Genomic DNA, 18,695 nt, shown 5'->3' with positions numbered 1-18,695 from the left:
AGGCCCGCAGTTAAACTGGGATCTGAAGAGATCGTATGACTAATCTGGAGAACGTAGAGTCGCTCCACGGCCAATTCTCAGCACAGCTGTCCTGAAATATAGTGAATTATTTTACATCAGGAGGGATGCAGGAGCAGCTGTAACACTGGTGTATTAGTGAGGGAACATCAACATAACACCAGCTGGCATGAATCAAGAAAAAAAATTCTAAATTCACTGAAAAGCTGATATCAAACTTTTATTCTGTTACAGAGACGTCACTGGGAGACAGCCATCATTTATAGTCGCTGTTTTATGTATTTACAGTCAGAAAAAACTACATCATTACACTTCAATCATCTACATATGACTCAGCCATCGTTGTACTCCTGGTGGCTTATATATTATGGCACGCTGAAAAAGAAAAAGAAAAAAACTCCCAGCCTCAAATATCAAATACATCTTTTTAAAAAAAAGTCCCTTTGTTATTGTCTGTCCAAGCCGACTGATGCATTAAGAAAGGTTGAAGCTTTACAATGACGGCTACAACATTAAAAACATCTGTACAAGAGAGCAGAGTGCTTTGAGGATGAAGAGATTCATGATTCATTTTAGTTGAACTCCAGCATGGTCACGACAAAGCAAATGCATTTTAACTTTTCAGTCCATTAACAAGAACAAAAATGCAGTCTGAGAGGCCGTATTAGAGAGCGACAGTCTTGTTGTAATGACACAGATTTTGGCTGCAATACAACTTTCCCATAAAGAGGACTCTGATATGACATGATACGAGGTACATGTGTACTAAAAATACTGTCAAATACCCTGTTAAAGATGGATGTGACCACAACCAACAACACTACAGTATGTGCTTGTGATCAACAGGTTAAAAAAGAACATTTTATAAACAACATGTTGGATATAAATGACAATATCACCACAGTGAAGCAACAGCTGTTTTTAAACAGGGAATATTTTCATTAAAATGGTTTCTCTTTAAATATTTAAATTTAAATTTAAATATTGTACACGTACGAACTTTAAATCAGGTAGGATATTATTCATACAGAATTATATCAGCTGTTTGGATATAATTTAACAGGGCTAGAAAAAAAAACCAAACAGCTGAGCTTCACTGAATAAAATCTTTTTAAAAAATTAAAAAAAAAAACCAAACAGCTGAGCTTCACTGACAAATTTTTTTTTAAAAAATTAAGCAGTGTTTAGTAACTGTTCCAAATAAAAACATCCATTGATTTTCACCTTAGTTTCACAGTTAACCCAGTTGATTACCAATGGAACGATACAGAAATAAATACTATATGTCTTTAAAATACATAAATTCGTAGTATATCAACACACTGAACCATATTATTACAGGTTTTAAAAGAAAACTCACCGACTAAATAACGCTCGCTAGTGCAGCTGCTAATATAAAAGGCAACTGCAATTCTCATCGCCAAACAATATATTACCAATATACAGGACATTTAGTCAATTTTATATACACAAATACTGTACATAAAAATCTAAACACTGTGTCCTTACCTTACCAGGACCATTAAGTTGAGTGAGAACATATGCTTAACAATACAAAACAAGCGAGATAAGTATGCTGGCTATGTAGCCTAAACAATACTGTAAAATGTAGAAGAAAAATGGAACAAATCTGAAATTTTAGTGTTTTAAAAATTACAACACAAAAAATAAGATGTCTTCACATTTTGTGAGTGACAAATAAAATTGAATTATTTTTAGGAAGCATAAACTCAAGCAAGCAAAGCAGTGACCTGAACTGCTGACAAAATCTTAATCTTGTTTTTGTGAAACTAAAAAGTTAAGAAGATATATTTAGATATAAGAAGAGTATATTTTTTGTAAAAAGGGATTTACAATAAGAATTCCATGAGCTAATGACAAAGCAGCTGGTACTGAGAAACAGACAGAAATATAAGGAGACATTAAATCTGTAAACATTACTTCTCCTGTAGCCTTAAACCGTGACAAAAAAAAAAATTTTATAAAACAAATTGTTCAGATTAACACACCAAGCTGATATTTGCTGGTGTTTTTTTCTAAAACTAACCCTTTTACCAAGTTGTGCTTCTTCCAAATCCATCCCATTAGAATGACCTTCTCTTTAAACATTGTAAACAACTTACTGATGATTACAGTTGTTTTTTTCACAGTACTACCAGTTGTAATGGAGTACTTCATTACTGCATGAGGATTATGTAATATCTGTGACAAGAACAGTATGAAAAGGAGAAGTGGGTTGTTGGCACATAAAGTGAAATGTGAGACCTCTTTCCCGCACCCACACAGACACACATACATACTTTACACACACACTAGAGTCTGACCGAGTCAGACACAGCTGCAGAAACTCTATTATTAATTTTACAAGGTCATGTGGGTGGGGGTGATGGGAAAACTAATGTTAATAAAGAGTGAGTAATTAACCTAATCCTGCATGTGAACGTGCAACTCAGCTACAGAAGGACTACGACCACAGGGGATCGAACCTCTTTTACTGCACGGCAATTTCTCTTTCATTTTTCTAAATAAATGAACAAAAACCATATGAATACAGACTTAGATGAGAACCAGCAACATGATGACAGTCATGGGTGAGAACACGTGTTCTCTGTCTGTACACAGTTATTATGTACAATAATACAGCAGCCGTCAGTTCAGTTAAACACACCTCTGCTGGTGTTGCAAACTACAACCAACACTGGACTCATTCTGCATGTAGAAAGTGTATTTAACTATAAATATATTATATTAAAAAAGTAACAGCAGGCTCGTTACATCACGTTCATTTCATTAACGAACTAACTCCTGTGCCATCGTTAAGCAGGCTAAACTCTCTTTAAGTGACTGCAATATTTGATCACAGTCCTAATGTAGAAAACTCCTGTTATTACAGATTAGTATAAAAAAGTTACCATTTTTTAAAAATATTTTTTTTAAATTATATTCATGTTAAATTTAATTTTGATGATAATACTTTATGTCATTGGAGATTCAGTATATGTACATTCTTCAGGCAGCTTATGTAGCTTTGGGCTAAGGGGAGCAATTATATATATTTTTTTTTTATAAAATTTGTTTTAAATTATCAAATGGCTTAAATACTGTCTAATTGTGTTCTTCAGTGATTGGATCAGGCTTGGCTGAAGATTTGGCACATATTTATCATCAGGGCAATGATGACAATAATGAACTAAAGCAGTGGTTCCTGGACTTTTTACACCGTGTACCACCTGGGATAATATTTGGCACTCAGAGTACTACCAGTCTGACCATCATCACCTGTGGAGTTAAATATACAAAGAAGAGAATTCACTCGTTCTCTGATAAGAAAATGTGCCTGTTTTTAAGCCAAAGGCTCACATGTAGTACATGAAGTAGTACTTCATCTGGCACTTCAATGTCAAAAATCACATTCCCCGTATACCACTAGCGAGTACCACATGTGGTACATGTACTATAGTTTGTGACTAAGGTACAACCAGCCGAATATTTTATATCAGTGTAACAACAATATCTCAGCCCTAACGTCTACCTCGAAAATTCAATCCCAGTTATTGCACATGGATTTTTGTTAACATTCACATTCAAAATTACCATACTATATATAAATATATATGTATATATATATATATATATATATTTAATGTCATATAAAGTGATATTTAAACCACCAAACACGTGTGTAAATGATCAGCAAGCATTTAAAACACACCTACCAACCACTTGAACTACTGATATAGAAGCCTGGCAAAATGAAGACTTTTAAACACTTTTAAACAAATCTTTTCAAATACTATAATATATCTTGTGCATCTTCTCTACTCAGAATCAGTTCTGTTGTGTCATCAGACAACCACTGAAAATGGAAAAGCTCGACTGGAGACCTAAAGGACAACGGTGTTGTGACAAAAGAAGCTTGTTGAGCTCAGCAGACGCAGCATGGATCATCCACTCATCACACCACACTCTTTGTGCTTAAAGTCAGAGTGGGCTTTCATGTTATTGAACACTGAACCAGCTCTTGGTGCAGGCCACACAGACGGTGGCATATTACAACCCACAGCCCCACAATGGTTCGAGACAACTCTGATTAAAGGTCGAACAGATTACTGAGTAAAAACAAGCCGATACAACTGTGTCTCCATGACGAGATGAGCAGAAGTAGCTGAGAGTGTGATGTCATATTTATGAAATAGTTAGCATTAGGACGTTATCTCATACAGATTCAGGACAGCAGTCATCATTGTAAACCCATACTCACTCGTTCCTGTAGAAGTCCTTCAGTTCTGGGTGAGTTGACCAATCAGCAATAATGTCTTATTCTTCATCTTGTGCCTTCGTCACTTGTTCAATCAATCCTTCAGCTTCAGAAATGTCGTCTGTTTTTCTCTAGCGTACAATATAAAAGTTGATTCCACACATGAAAAGTCACCATTTCTTCTTTGATCGTTTTAAACCCATATACTACACAATATAGTACACGATTAAAATCGTCAATACACCCAGCCTGTTAATAGTAGTGTCTGCACAAGTCTGCAGTTTTTCCACCAACAGGACACTGGAACCATGTTGGACCATTCAGTGTATTTCACAAGGATCTGACTTCTACCTAGCCTGCTAGTCATGCTGAAATTTGACTTGATTTTACTGAATTTTATTTGTGGGTTTTTTTTATGAAATCAACCCTTTTTGGCCCTACTTTACCATCATGCGTACAGATTTCTGGTAATTAAATTTTTTTTTTTGCCCAGACAGAATTTTTCCACTCTTTCTAGCATTAGATTTAGTGGAAAAAATTCATCACAGTGGGTGTCATTCTCTAGAGTCATACCCGAGACTAGGAGGAGGGGTGCGTGTCAGAATAGGGCGGGGTAAGGTCGGAGGAGGGGTCGGGCTGGGACGCCTCATCAGCCCCTGCATTGGCATGTTGGCACGGCTGGGGTGAATGGGGTGTATAGGGTTTTCTTGAAAACTTCTGAGGTGTTCATGGAAAGAGTTGCTGCTCTCCTGGTCCACGTGGGTGCTGACGTCACAGACACGGTGGTTGTTGCGGAGGTCTGGGGTAGGCCCTCGATCGGGGACATGGATTATGTTGGAGGTATTCTTCCTCCTGAGGGTGGATTCCCGGCTGGACGAGGCCACCGACTGGCAGTCTGAGCCTGTGTCACTGGCTGCAGCACTGACCTCTACTGGGGTCACCCTGATGGTAGTGATGGCCTGAGGGTGTGGGTGAAAAGGAGGTGCGTAGGTAGTATTGGGCATAAACGGCAGGTTGGCAGAATTAGGGTTGAAGTTGGACGGGGCGTTGTTGAAGTTGGGGTTATTGGGGTCGTTGGGATTAAATTCGGAGTGCTGGAAGTTGTTGGAGTTGTTTGGATGTAAAGGATGAACCGGATGTAAAGCATGTGGGTGGTTTGTGTATAAAGCTCCTCCTCTTCCTCCGCCCATATCTCCAACACCTTCATTCTCACTTTCAGTCCCCATCACACTCCTCTGTCCGTCCACTGACCCTCCGTCCTTCAGCGAATCACAGCTGTCCGTGTGCCTGTTTAGGTCGTTGAGAGGAAAAGATGACTGTCGGAGCGACGCCCGTTCTGATGGTTTCCATCGCCAGGAGCCGCTGCCGTCGGTGGCCGGAGGTTTTACTATGGGTTTGTGTGACCTGTTCTCTGGGTGGGCTTCAACACGGACTATACTGCCACTTCTTTCCAAACCTCCACCTACAAAACAAGATTGAAGAATAATAATTAATGAATAATAAATGTTAAGTTTGTTGTGTACGTGTGTGACGTTAGGCTCAGCTCACACAAACCTCCTCCTATCGCCCCTGTGGTGGAGGCAGGAGGCGATGGGTCCTGGTCCATCAGGGCTCGGTATCTGATCGATCCTGAGCAGCTGACGGTGCTGCCACCATCTTCTGACCGGGGGGAGTGAATCAAACCCTGATGTTTTGATAGGGTTATCACCTGTATGACCAGTCAGGACACAGCGTAATGTGAAACATTATTAAGTTAATACTTTGTATAAAACTAACTGTTTTGGTAGGCTGGATACAGAGCAACTGAAAGGCTGCATGCACGTAAACATGTTGCATAAATACTCGGTTCTTAGTCACCTGCATCAGACGAGGTTGTCCTCCAGCACTGAGTGGTCTGCAGGGGAGGGTGGTCTTCTCAGCCACTCTCAGCCACTTCTCCCTGACCGAGCCTCCACCGTCCAGGACGCTGTCCTCTGATTCACTCTCCTGATCTTTGCAGGTGAAATTCTCCTCCTCAGGAATATGAACCAGCTGGGAGGACCCAGGCCGGGATTGGATAGACACTCTAGCCCCGCTGACCAATCCCGCGTTGCCATTATGAACCAGGTTATTGTGATTGGCCATTGGGACTGAGCTGGCTGCGAGTTTCACGTAGTGGGCTGGGATATAGGCCCCAGGACGAAACTCAGCTTCTTGGGCAGATACTGAAGGCAGGTGGGTTCCACCACGGAGCTCCACCTCCAGGCCCATGGCAGATGGTTCTGAGGAGCAGCGTAGCTCCATGTTTCTCTGCGGTGAGGACAAAGACTGAGGTCTTATTCCATCCATGGCCTGTAAGGACAGCTTCCTGTTCTCATTCTTATTCTTCCACTGGCTGAGGAGCTGCTTGGATCGGGTGGAGTCCATTGAAGCGTGGATGGCAGCATGGCGTCGAAGCATGCGTCCTTCTTCCATCATGGAGCCACCATGGGACCTGAAAGAAGCAGAGAAAAACGAAAACATTTGCGGTCACTAACTTTACAGCCAGGTTATGTCTATTTCTTTTTAATTAAAAAAATCTACAGAAGCTACTTTTTCGATCTAGCGGCCGAACCAGATCTACAACAGTCACCTTGGCAGCGTGCTGCTGCTGAACGTCACCATGTTGTCTTGGTTGCCTGGAGGACTGGATGGAATCATCACCTCCACCTCAGCACTGGCTCTCTTCAAATTAGACAAAGAGGGCTCTCGATATGAGGCGCTGCGCTTGAGGATGGGTCCCGTTGGGTCAGGGGACAGCGTGTGGGAGGAGGTCCTTGTGATGATGGGCTCTGTTTGGCTAGGAACCAAAGTGTGGTGACCTGTAAGAGGAACGAAAAGCAACAAGGACGAGTTGTTATAGTCTACAAAAGAGACATTTTCAGTCCTGCTGATGAGCATTAAGTTTATCATTAAAAAGATCTATTTTGTGATTAACTCAGGACAGCATTGTACCTTGGTGACTGTTGCTCATTGTCGTTTGGCTGATGTTGGGCAGTGAAGATATGGGGGGCTCTCTCAGGATGGGGGGAGATGGTTTTCTTCTGGATCGATCTTCACTTGGCTGGAAATTCCCCACTGCGTATATACTCTGCACACAAAGAAGAAAAAATACAATTGAAACTGGGACCCCTGAAAGAAATTTTGAAACGCTTGCCACAATATAAACTCAAATCTGTTTTATATTTTAAGTTTTGCACTGAATGACACACGTCTATGACTGTAGAACTGGATGGTCATTACCAGGTAGACAGCGATGGCAGCTCCCAGCAGCCATCCACAGTAGACATCAACAGGGTGGTTCCTGAACTGGATGATCCGGGTCAGTCCAGCCAGGATGGCCAGCATGATGAAGGAGAACACCAGCAGAGGCTTCAGCAACTTAGCAGAGTCTGTCAGCACTGTGTTGAAGTACATCTGAAAGACACGGCATTTAATGTCAGCACCTCGATCCTGAGAAACATTTTACACCGTACATGTGTTCGTGTGTGTGTGCACGTTAGCCACTCACTGAGATGTAGACTGCAGCAAAGGCAGCCAAAGTTGCATGCTGGGAGGGAAATGACTTCCTGCACAAGAAAGGACAGAGTGTTCGTTACTCTAATTATCATGTGTTGACAGACAGTTAAGGTCAGTGATGATTGTCATTGGTGATAAAACAAACACAAAGTTCAGTTCAGTAAAATGACATTGGTAAGTTTGACAACAGAGCCGTCATCCTAACAGTGAATGTCAACCCTGGAGATCAGTCATTTTTTATTATTCATTTATGTAACCAGGTTAATTCTTGATTGGATAATTATAATTAGTAAAGCAGTGTATCAAAAACAAAGATGAAAACAAAATCACTCACAACAACGAAAGCTTACAAAAGTAGACCAAGGATGTTAATGTTTTACAGACAAAACAGTGAAAACTTTGAAGTATATTTTTTTAAATCCAGTAAAGAAATACCTTTAAAGATTCAACTTGTGAGACAAAGATAACAGTGTTAATATAGATCTTAGCGTTAATCTGATCTTTGCACACAGAGATAAGACTTTAACCTGCTGGTTAAGATGACTCTTCACTACAGTGAAAAGGAAGGAAATAATAGTGAAAGAGCAAATTCTACTGGGTCACAGCAGTGCCATGTAAACATTTACACTCTAAGTCTAACGACCATTAGCATATGTCTGATCTATTATTGATAAGAACCACGTCAGGAGGACGAGGAGGAGGAGGAGGAGGAGGAGGAGGAGGCTCAGCCCTGATCTAGATATTCAGATTCCTTCACACGGTCCACACATACAGAGGGAGTTGTTGTTAGACGAGATGACTGGAGATAATGGTTGGTCACGTGGGAGTTGAATTAGAGTTTATTAATAACACACAGTCAAATCTGGTAGGAGCTCTGGTTAATGCAAGATTACAAACCAACACTAGTTTTACCATGTTATATACTGCGATGTTAGAATGTATATTTTTATTTTAAAATATACGTCAACTTTATAATATGCATACAAAGCATCAATGTATTATTCACAAGACATATTTAAAAGGCTGGAGGCTGTATTTACTGCCAAAGTTTTATTGCAGTATTGAGAAAGGCTTTAAATACTGCACATGTAGAATTTCTGGGGGGAAAAAAGTTTATTTACTGTATTTGTACTGCCTTCTTGCCAAGTGTATGACACTGGTGTTAATGTTTGTAAAGTCCTAGTTTTAGGAATCGTCCAGAGAGCAGGCTGGTAACCATAACAACAGTAAAAGGAAAAAAGGAAAAAGCCCATCGTTGTGGGTTTTCTGTGTTTTTCTACAAATAGACATCCCAGAGAGACTAAACTGTCTAATTTGTAGTACAATTCTCTCAGGTGTTTTTTCCAATTCACAGATTTCAGCTCCAGACCTTTAACATTTCATGTTGTTCCAATAATGACACGGCCAATGGTAAACAAACACTTCTTTTCCAGCTCACAAACGAGAAAATAGTGCAGCGTCAACACATTTATTGCGTTGTGAAGTTTCGGTTCCTCAACTTCATGTCAATTTCAGGTCATAACTGGGCAGGATTTTGATTGGTCTAAAGTGGACAGGTCTTAGTTTTGTACCATTTAAAAGGCTTTTCTTGAACTTATTCAATTTTTTTTCTTACACTTATTCTTATGCAATATTTTGTTAAAACATGATCCACAATGTCTCATGATTGATAAGCAGTGGAGGAGCTTTACCTTCCAGCAGTGATGAGTCCAGCATCTTGTCCAGAGCAGATGTCCTCTAGAATAAAAGCCTCGTCACAACTGGACATGTTGATGTGGGTCAGGTTGGGTTTGCACACGTCCAGCCAGTAGGGGGTGTGTTGTCCAGTGGACAGCTGGAGAATGTCAGTTATCAGTGCCGTCACACACAAGCCAAAGACATGGACACCTTCAAAAGAACAAAGTGATAAAAACCACTGTTAAACCTGGGGGTTTATACAAAGAAATATAGAAAGTGTTTCACATTCTGGTGAATCTGGTTCTGTAATTTGATTTCAATAGAAAAGTCTCTTGTTGTTGTTTCAGCACCAGCACCACCACAGGGAGAGTGACGCCACCAGTGTAACCGTTAAATGTTGGCTCTTGTCAAAATGATTTAAATTCTCCCGCTGTCCATGAAGGTGTCGTGACAAAGAGGTCACGGCTGTCAGTAGTTATAAGGTTTGAGCTGATGGCCGTCAGTCTACTGTACTGTTTGTACTTGTTGTATTTCTTTCCCTTCAGTCTCCCCATTTTACTGCGTTGTGTGATGAAAACACCACAAAGTTGTTGTTGTTCCTCACAGTACAAGCGAAGGTCACAAAACGCTGTGCCATTAAACAGGAAGAGACCATGTGACCAGACCACATTAGACACACTTTCACACAGACCGTGGTCATTGTCGGTGCTTAATTCTGTCTCATAATAACACGACGACTGGTGAGGACGGATTATGACAGACTCTGTCGTCTGAACTCACCTATGAAGCGCACAGCCCTGCGAATGTAGGAGTTAAAATTACAGCCTGCTGCATTGATGTTGGCCTCAGTCTGTGCGGCTGACCTCCTGGACAGATAGCAGTAGAGAATAGCCTCTCCAATCAGAATCTGCACACACACAGAGGAAACACAAAACATAAAATGTTTTAATTTCAATCTCTCCTGCCACTGGATCAGATAAACAACTTCAGAGGAATAAACAGTCACTGGTTTCATTCCCATGCAGGTCACACAGGTCCAAAGTGAACACAGAGGTGAACCCTGAGTCATGGTCACTTGGACTGAGAATGAATGAATTAGCTCCATCAGGCAGCTGTGAGACTTGTTACAGTGCGATGTTTGGTTTGGAGACCGGGTTAGTGTCTAAAAGACAAAGGTCAGAGGTGGAGGTGTTGAAAAAGGTGAGGATGGTGAGTTTGAGAAGATTTGGACATGTACTGACAGGACGTAGTGGAGATGTTGGACGAAGGATGTTAGATATGGAACTGCTGACAAGAGGCAAGAAAGTATCAGTACTTTGTTAGTGCAAGAAAAAACACATTGATGTGAATCTTATTCCAGATTTGTATTTTGTTTACATTTGAACACCCTGTGACTTACAGTGACGGTGGGAGCAGCAAAGGCCAAACTGAAGAGCAGAGGTAGTGGACAGACTTCCTGTCTGGGCAGAATGTAGGGCAGAGACAAGCTCCTATCATTACAGCTGTACCCAGAATGCACAGGTTGGAAAATATCCGTCAGTTCTAAAAAGTATAGACTGACAACAGAGGAGGCCAGGATAGGGAGCTGCATAGGAGACAAGAGAACAACAGAAATATTAATGTTAAAAATATGAAATGTTTTCATCAGCCACCACAACACCACCTCCTACTGGCATATCCCATGACCTGACGTTATGTCTAGATGAAGAAAGTCAAAGCCAAGATTGAACCTGGACGTTTGTCAGTGGTCAGTGGTCAGTAGTTCACTTTGTGACTTCATCATTGCTTTTATGTCAATATGTTAATCCAAATCTTTGATTTTACAGTAAATCTGTGACAAATTTGACCAAGAAGATGGGTAAATAGGAGGTTGAATTAATGGTAACATCCCCCCCCCACTACCCTCCAGTCTTCTCTTGATACACCTCTGTGATGTGCTAATGTGAATCCAATCAGCAGCAGCGTGTAGTGAGCAAATTCCATCACACTGTCACCATCCACTGATCATTCCCTCTGTATGAAAACACATACATGGGAAGATCGCTTGTGGTATGAAAACTTATTGACTACTCCCTGTGGACACAGGATATGAAGCTGCAGTAAAAAAAAACGTTTTTCTCCTTTCTACGTCTCTACCCCCAAACACTGACATATAAATACATCCCATTCAGAGGGCTATGTTGCCTAGCAGCCAGTCAGCGGGATGGTGTGATCTTGCATGAGACAAAAGAAAATTCTTCCTGACAGAGAGCAGCTCTGTCAGGAGGATAAAACTGAAACCAGTAGTACTTACAGTACGGTTATTACTATGTTTTTGGGAGTACCACCACGATCTTGTAGCTGTGCTACACAATCAAACCTTACTGTGCTCACATACAGGGCCAAATCCAAAGATAACATGTAAACAAAGACACCGTGTGCTGTTTTTTGATGTTGAGTTTATATTACACATTGTGTTCTGGTTTTGTGAGACCCTTACCGATCGTCTCTATCGCTGTTGGTCAGAGCAGACTAAGCCACCTACATATCATGTGCTTGTGAAACCAAAAAAAATGCAGTGAAAACTGCAGTGTCGCTGGCAGCGCAAACAGAGTGACGAGAGAGAGAATAAAGAGCCCCAATGTTGCTGCTCTTCAGCTGCGTGTGTGTGTGTGTGAGTGTGTCTGTCTCAGTGTAACGACTACAGAACATGGTCCACACTGTGCCCAGGTGTGAGATGTGAGTGTGGAGGATGGATTAACTGAATCTGACTGTGGTGAAGGCCAAAGACAGCAAGAGAGAGGGGTAGGAAAAGAGAGGGCGGCAGAGCAGGAGAGATAGAGAGCGGTGCTAAACACATGGCTGGGGGGCATCTGGTATGACACTAACCCATTTGTACCGTTCTCAGTAAAATACCTATAAAATATGAAGCATTCACAAGGCCACACAGCCTGATTTTCCAGTCCATTGCCAATGTGTGATGTCAGTCATCTTGCAGTCAGTCTCCCAGATGACAGTCAGTCGACCAGGTCAGTCAAACAGCCAGTCAGTTGGTCAACAGGTCAGCTGCTCAACCCTACAATTCTGCCAATCATTCTATCAATCTACAACCGTAATGAACATTGGTTGAATTAATAGGTTTCTTAAGTCACAGATGAAAATAGACAGAAAGCTTGATAGACAGATAGACAGACAGACAGAGAGACAGACAGACAGACAGATAGACAGATAGACAGACAGACAGATAGACAGACAGACAGACAGACAGACAGACAGAGAGACTCAGACTCATGACAGACAGAGAGACAGACAGACAGACAGACAGACAGATAGATAGACAGAGAGACAGACAGATAGAAAGATAGATAGACTGATGACAGACAGACAGACAAATAGATAATCACCTCTACAAAATAAAAGCACGGCAGTAGAGTGACGCTGTCCTTGGTATCTTTCCCACTTTTCAGCCGCTCCTTGGCTCGGGACATGACAGGTGCCCGCTGGTCTCTCCCGTTACCGGGAGACAGGGAGCTGTACTTGATTCCCGTCGTAATTTTGGCGTAATTCTGACTCTGTCTGCTTCTCTCGAAAACACCCTAACGGCGATGTTCCATTTGCCCGCTGAGCTCAGCTCTACGTGCTGATAAAAATGGTGAGGACTGATCCCTCCGTCTAAACCTCAAGCCTCGTATTATGTTTTATTTTGGGGGTCCAGGCAGTTTACAGATAACGCAGTTACCTCGAAATTGCTCAACTCCCCCGGTTGCTGCTCGCCAGCAGCAGCAGCAGGTGACGCTGTCAAGCTAATATGTATATATATATAACTGTTTTCCGGTCAGGACTTTCAAAATAAAAAAACACAAATAATCGTCACAATCGTTTCGTGCTGCCACTATCTTTATTTAAAAATATGTTTTCTCAGTATTACAGTCCAGTCCTTACGGAGAATGTATTACTAAGACACTGGCTTCGTTTTGTTTTGAAGGTGCCATTGTGCCACCAATATTACAGTAATCCGGTTTAACCAGAGATGTGTTTGCAAACTTGACCCACATCAGCAGGTGCCAAGGGGGAAAATATAGAGAAGAGGCAAATTGTAGAGGTCTCACTCTACATGCATTTCATACCAGAATAGCTTACAACTATCATACACTTAACAAGTAATAAAAAAATGTAATAATAATAATAAGACTAAGGAGACTGACCTGTGGTCTGATCCTCATAATGTCTTCATTGTACTTAGAACCTGCTCCTCTCCTGTGCCACTGTATCATGAGTGTTTTCTCATCTCTCTTGTTACTTATAGATCCTGGGTCAGGAAACCGTGCCAGTCCAATGGGGGATAATGTTCTCTCAAAGTCACTCCCCCTCCAGCTCAATAAAACCAAGCAAATAAGGCCACTGCTGCTTTTTTGCTGATGAAACCACTAGTACAGTATATAAAGAATTAAAAATACCTTCTTTCCTTTTAGATATTTGGTGTACCATATACACAAAATCATAATTCTTGTAAATACAATTATGCTGTATATGAACGTTGCAATTACTCCCCCGAAACAGCAGGCGGCAGTATGCGCTTTCCTTTTAGCCCCAAAAACAACAGAGGAAAAGTCTGCCAGTGGTTAGCAGAGAGCTAGGTGAGCTAGCATGTGAAAATGTAAACATGGACTCGTTGCTTGTAGTATCGACTCTGAGAATTTGTAGTCTAATAAACAAACCACTGTTCTGACAGTATTATATATATATATATTTAAATACTGTCCAACAGAAACGCACGTCGCGGCGAGACAGAGACATTAATGATGGATAAGACTTTCAGTCAGTGGAAACAGCAGTGTCTGAGTAAAGTTGACTTGAGTAAAAAAGGCAGCGTGGACCAAGATATTGAACATATCGTTACTTTGCTGAACGGCTTGGAACAGTTCTTCACAACCAGCTCCTGCTCTGGAAGAATCATCATCATCGACACTGCAGTGAGTTTACTCTCTGCACTGCAGAAAGTCAAATATATATATACTGTTTACATGCACTGCAGAAAGTCAAATATATATATATATACTGTTTACACAGTACTGTCTGTAGCATGTGATTCGTCCAAATGACAAAACACATTTTGCCTCAATGAAGTTTTGAGTTTGTACATTTTTTTATATCAATGTCCAGGCTCCAGGGGACAGTGATGTGCAGAAACAGAATTGTATATGGTTGTTTGTCTCACACCAAAAGTGCACAGCAGATGACCTGGTGAGCTGTGGTTGTATTTATGTGCATTTAACAATCCAAATAATAGTAATGATGCTGATGATTTTGTGTAAACATGAGTGGTCTGTGTCTTTTGTTCTACAGGTTTCTGCTCTTGACAGGTCCAGCAAAGATGCTGTGCTGAAGTTTGAGCCCTTTGTTCTCCATGTTCAGTGCAGGAAGTTGGAAGATGCTCAGCTGGTGGTGAGAAATCGATTCATTGGATTTTATTTGATGAATGCACAAGGAGTCAATACAACAAAAATAATATTTTTAATTAAAAAAAAAACTTTTGCCTTACAGTATTTATTTCTTTGTCCTCCAGCATTCAGTGGCCATCAACTCCGGCTTTAGAAACTCTGGTCTGACGGTCGGCAAAACAGGAAAGATAATCATGGTATGATATTTCATTTTCTTCTGTTTTGTTAAAAAAACATTGTTTCTGTTGTATAATCCATAAGCATGTCACATTTATTTCAAATGAACATTCATGAACTACATATTATCCTGAAGATCACGGGTAACTGTGTATTTAGATCAGGAGTTTTGTTTTTCGCTGTCAGAGTTCAGTTTCAGGAATGTGCACATTAAAACGAGTGTCCATTCTCCTTGAGCTGCGGAGGCCTCGTCATTAAAACGAGTGTCCATTCTCCTTGAACTGCGGAGGCCTTAGAAGCTGGATCTGCTGTGTTGTTGCAAAAGTTTCTACTAAGGCTCTCTACTCTCTATCTAATTATTATTACTGTTCTTTTTGCCTCCCAGGCCGTTCGTAGCACTCATGGCCTGGAGGTTCCTCTGAGCCATGAGGGAAAGCTTCTGGTTGGACAAGACTACCTCCATTTCCTAGCTCAGCTAGCCAATCAGAAGATGGAAGAAAACCTAAGAAGGATCAACAGGTTAGTCTGATTGTGATCTCTGTGTTTATTTAGTTTGGTTATTTCACAGTCATCTCCTTTCTGTTCAACACCTTATAAACATGACATCCTGGTGATTTGTTACACAGCAACAAAGTGTCATTCTTATTGTTCTGGGGTTTTTGTGTTTTGATTTTGCTCCTTCCAGATTCTACCAGAACCTTCAGTCAGCTCTCACCACAGAGAAACTACAACTCCAAGATCCTCCTGACACCCAGGAACCACAGCACACCATTGGACAACAGGGTACAACAAAAGAAGAGCTGAGCAAAACGGGTGTTTACAAAAGGAGGCGCAGGAGAGACCATCCACAGGCTGACTGTTGTGATGGTGATGGGGATAGTGACGTCCAAGAGCTGTATGGACCTCTGGATCTATTGATATTAGGTGGAGGTGATGGTGGAACATCATCTCCTCCTGTGTGACGTTTGTGAATACTTAAAAGTTCTTCAGTTGTTTTTGAATACAAATTATTGCAAAGTAGAACTACATATTAACACATGACAACGATATATAATGTCCAATGACTAGACAAAAATGCCATCATCTCCTCAGGATCTCTATGCAAACAAAGCTACTCCCTAATAAGTTGGAAAATAAAATATTTTATACTGTGCCTAATTTGTTTGTTCACAAATTAAATTCTTCCGTGAATGGAGTGTTGCAATGTCGCCACTAGAGGGTAGTACGGACTTACAAATTAGAGGGAGTGACTGATGCGCAGAATAAAATGGAAGAACTACTTACAAAACTTAGTATGATATCAATAATACATACATTATGTAAAATGTTTTAGGCTTTTAGATGTTTTAGTGTTAATGGAAGAACTTCTAGGCTGCTACTCTCTTAAAAGGATTGACAACTAAAAACTTTACTCTGTGATGAAGTTTTGATCAGACATAACCACGAGGTTTCTGAATTCCGTTTGTCAATATTATAGGTATATATTAGAAATGTTCACGTGATCTTTATCAGTTCCACTTGCCCCGTCTGATTGGCCGACAAGGCTGTCAATCAAACTCAGACGCTCTCCATCAACTCTACCGGGGAGATGTGACCCAGGCAGCAGGCGGCTCACAATCCGGTGAGTTCACAGAATAATACTTTATTTAGTTTTTAATATTCGTTATATCGTCAATTAACCTTAAATTTAAATTGCCTAAAATTAGCCGTACGTGGATATGGGCATTAAAACTATATTACTATTTTAATTGTAAAATGTTGGGGGAAAACGAGATGCCGATGCATTAGGACAATTAAGAGTTTTTAATTAAAGTCGCATATTTTATTTTAGCGATTTTTTGATGGACTTGGGTTTTTTTTTTTTTTTTTTTCAATTTTAACTGTCAATAACAAATGATACCAAAAGTCCTAAACTCACTGTACAGCACTGGAGGATCACTGAAATGTAATTTCATCCCGGCACTGCAAAGCACTTTTATACTTAAAATACTACAAAAGATGTTTCCCTCAGAAACTAAAATGTGTTTATTCTATGGCGTTATTGTCATAGCTTTTTCCGTGTCAGACATTAAGCATGCTGATGAAGCTGCAGGCAGACAGATGGTTTACAGAGATTAACAAACTCATGAGCAGATTAGCACAGTTAAGCGAATACTTCACTCGCTGCTCATTTGATTTACTTGCGGACAGTGTCACTGCAAATTAAGAAACTCTTTGTGTAAAGATTACAGACTGGTTAACTGTCCTGTCAGGGTGAACGCTGTGTCTGTCTTCACTCTCCAAGTAGCAATAAAAGGTGGTTATTGCACAGTAATGTAATATACTCAGAGAAAATATCTCCTTTAATGCTGAACCTGTACATATGGCTCTTTTTGCAGCTCTGCGTTCCACCGAGGACGATTTGACCAAAAACCGGCTGAGTTGGGAGAACACCGTGTTTCTTCTGCAGCAGTGGATCACCAGATGTTACACCAACACCATGGTCTGAAGATTTATAATGACTGTGCAAAGTGTGTTTCTACTATGAATTCACAACAGGTAATACTGTATGACTGCACAATAAGTTATAATAAGTCCAGTTTTGTCAGTACAATACAACACAAAAACATAGTCACTGATTGTATTTTTTTAATGTTTTCCCAGATTTTCTCAGTTACCTTACTGTGTATCTGTATTAAGGACCCACATTTTTTCTATTTTTAGGCCTCACGTGACCTGCCCTCCATGTGGGTATCTTCACTGTCAGCCAGTGAAGTTGAAGAGTTACTTGGTAGTCCCACAGTGCATCACCAAAGAAACTATCAAAGGTACTATCAGAACCCCACCATTAAGGGACAGCACTGGAGAAACACATGTCACAGTGGCCATACAGCTGTTGATCATAAGGAATGCTGTGTCAACCATTTGCTCAGTAATGATGTGACAGGGGCAGGCTTCCACAGCAGGGTAAACTGGTACGATGGAGTGCAGAAAGAGAATCACTGGGGTCACCAAGGAAATGCTGACTCCAGACAGGAAAAGAGATTTGACCACAGCACACTCAAACATAACATGTGCAGCTTGTATAAGATGAGAAAATGTCAGGGTTTTCAGGAAAGTCATCCTTTTAGCCATGCCAGCACCAACATCAATTATAGAAACAGCAGCAGATATGAAGGCCACTCCAGTGCCTGTTGTCCTCCTCAAACATGTGACCAGGACATGGTGTCAGCCTATCAACGTCAGATCTGCTACACTACGGCCAGTGATAACAATGGTGTTGACGAGGGAAACTTTTATAGTCCAACCTCTGGCCAGTCTGGATTATACATTGACCCTGACTCCTGTGAGAGAAGACCTTCCCCCATCTACGGAGACGACTCTCCTTACACCATTCTCAACACGATGGACAGCGGTGACCCAATCACAGCCATCTTCATGGGCTTCCAGAGAGTCCAGGATGACAGTGGGCTGGGTCAGGAGTTTGATGAAACCCTGAAGCCTGAATTGGTTTTTATTGAAGATGATCCGGAAAATGGTGAGAACAACAGCACCGAGGAAAAGAAAACAGAGCCGATAGACGTTGAGGAATTTGGAGAAAGACAAAGAGAGACAGTAATGGAACCAGA

At 41.0% G+C, this 18,695-nt stretch overlaps 2 protein-coding genes across 4 annotated transcripts; one reads left to right on the top strand and one right to left on the bottom strand.

Moving 5' to 3' along the window:
* Window positions 1–1,146: 1,146 nt before the first annotated feature.
* On the bottom strand, window positions 1,147–13,263 carry plppr4a (phospholipid phosphatase related 4a). Of its 3 annotated transcripts, none has more exons than XM_025066155.1 (11): window positions 12,874–13,263; window positions 10,890–11,075; window positions 10,271–10,397; window positions 9,505–9,700; window positions 7,806–7,863; window positions 7,538–7,711; window positions 7,250–7,385; window positions 6,888–7,116; window positions 6,134–6,749; window positions 5,825–5,984; window positions 1,147–5,738 (listed from the first exon to the last, which is right to left on the bottom strand). In XM_025066155.1, the coding sequence occupies exons 1-11, from the start codon at window positions 12,955–12,957 to the stop codon at window positions 4,831–4,833; spliced, it is 2,874 nt and encodes a 957-aa protein (XP_024921923.1). In that variant the 5' UTR covers window positions 12,958–13,263; the 3' UTR covers window positions 1,147–4,830. The 3 variants fall into 3 exon arrangements, with proteins under 3 accessions (XP_024921923.1, XP_016897723.1, XP_008333014.1); XM_017042234.2 differs by having other exon boundaries at window positions 1,147–5,732; window positions 5,831–5,984; XM_008334792.3 differs by having other exon boundaries at window positions 4,831–5,738; window positions 5,831–5,984; window positions 12,874–12,957.
* An 801-nt stretch (window positions 13,264–14,064) lies between these two features.
* tyw3 (tRNA-yW synthesizing protein 3 homolog (S. cerevisiae)) lies at window positions 14,065–16,261 on the top strand. The gene is made up of 6 exons (XM_008334791.3): window positions 14,065–14,442; window positions 14,633–14,713; window positions 14,816–14,914; window positions 15,036–15,107; window positions 15,473–15,606; window positions 15,773–16,261. The coding sequence occupies exons 1-6, from the start codon at window positions 14,269–14,271 to the stop codon at window positions 16,047–16,049; spliced, it is 837 nt and encodes a 278-aa protein (XP_008333013.1). The 5' UTR covers window positions 14,065–14,268; the 3' UTR covers window positions 16,050–16,261.
* Window positions 16,262–18,695: the final 2,434 nt, after the last annotated feature.

This window comes from Cynoglossus semilaevis, chromosome 20 (assembly GCF_000523025.1).
Source record: "Cynoglossus semilaevis isolate Cse_v1.0 chromosome 20, Cse_v1.0, whole genome shotgun sequence".
Lineage (NCBI taxonomy): Eukaryota > Metazoa > Chordata > Actinopteri > Pleuronectiformes > Cynoglossidae > Cynoglossus > Cynoglossus semilaevis.
This window is presented reverse-complemented; position numbering and strand designations above follow the sequence as displayed.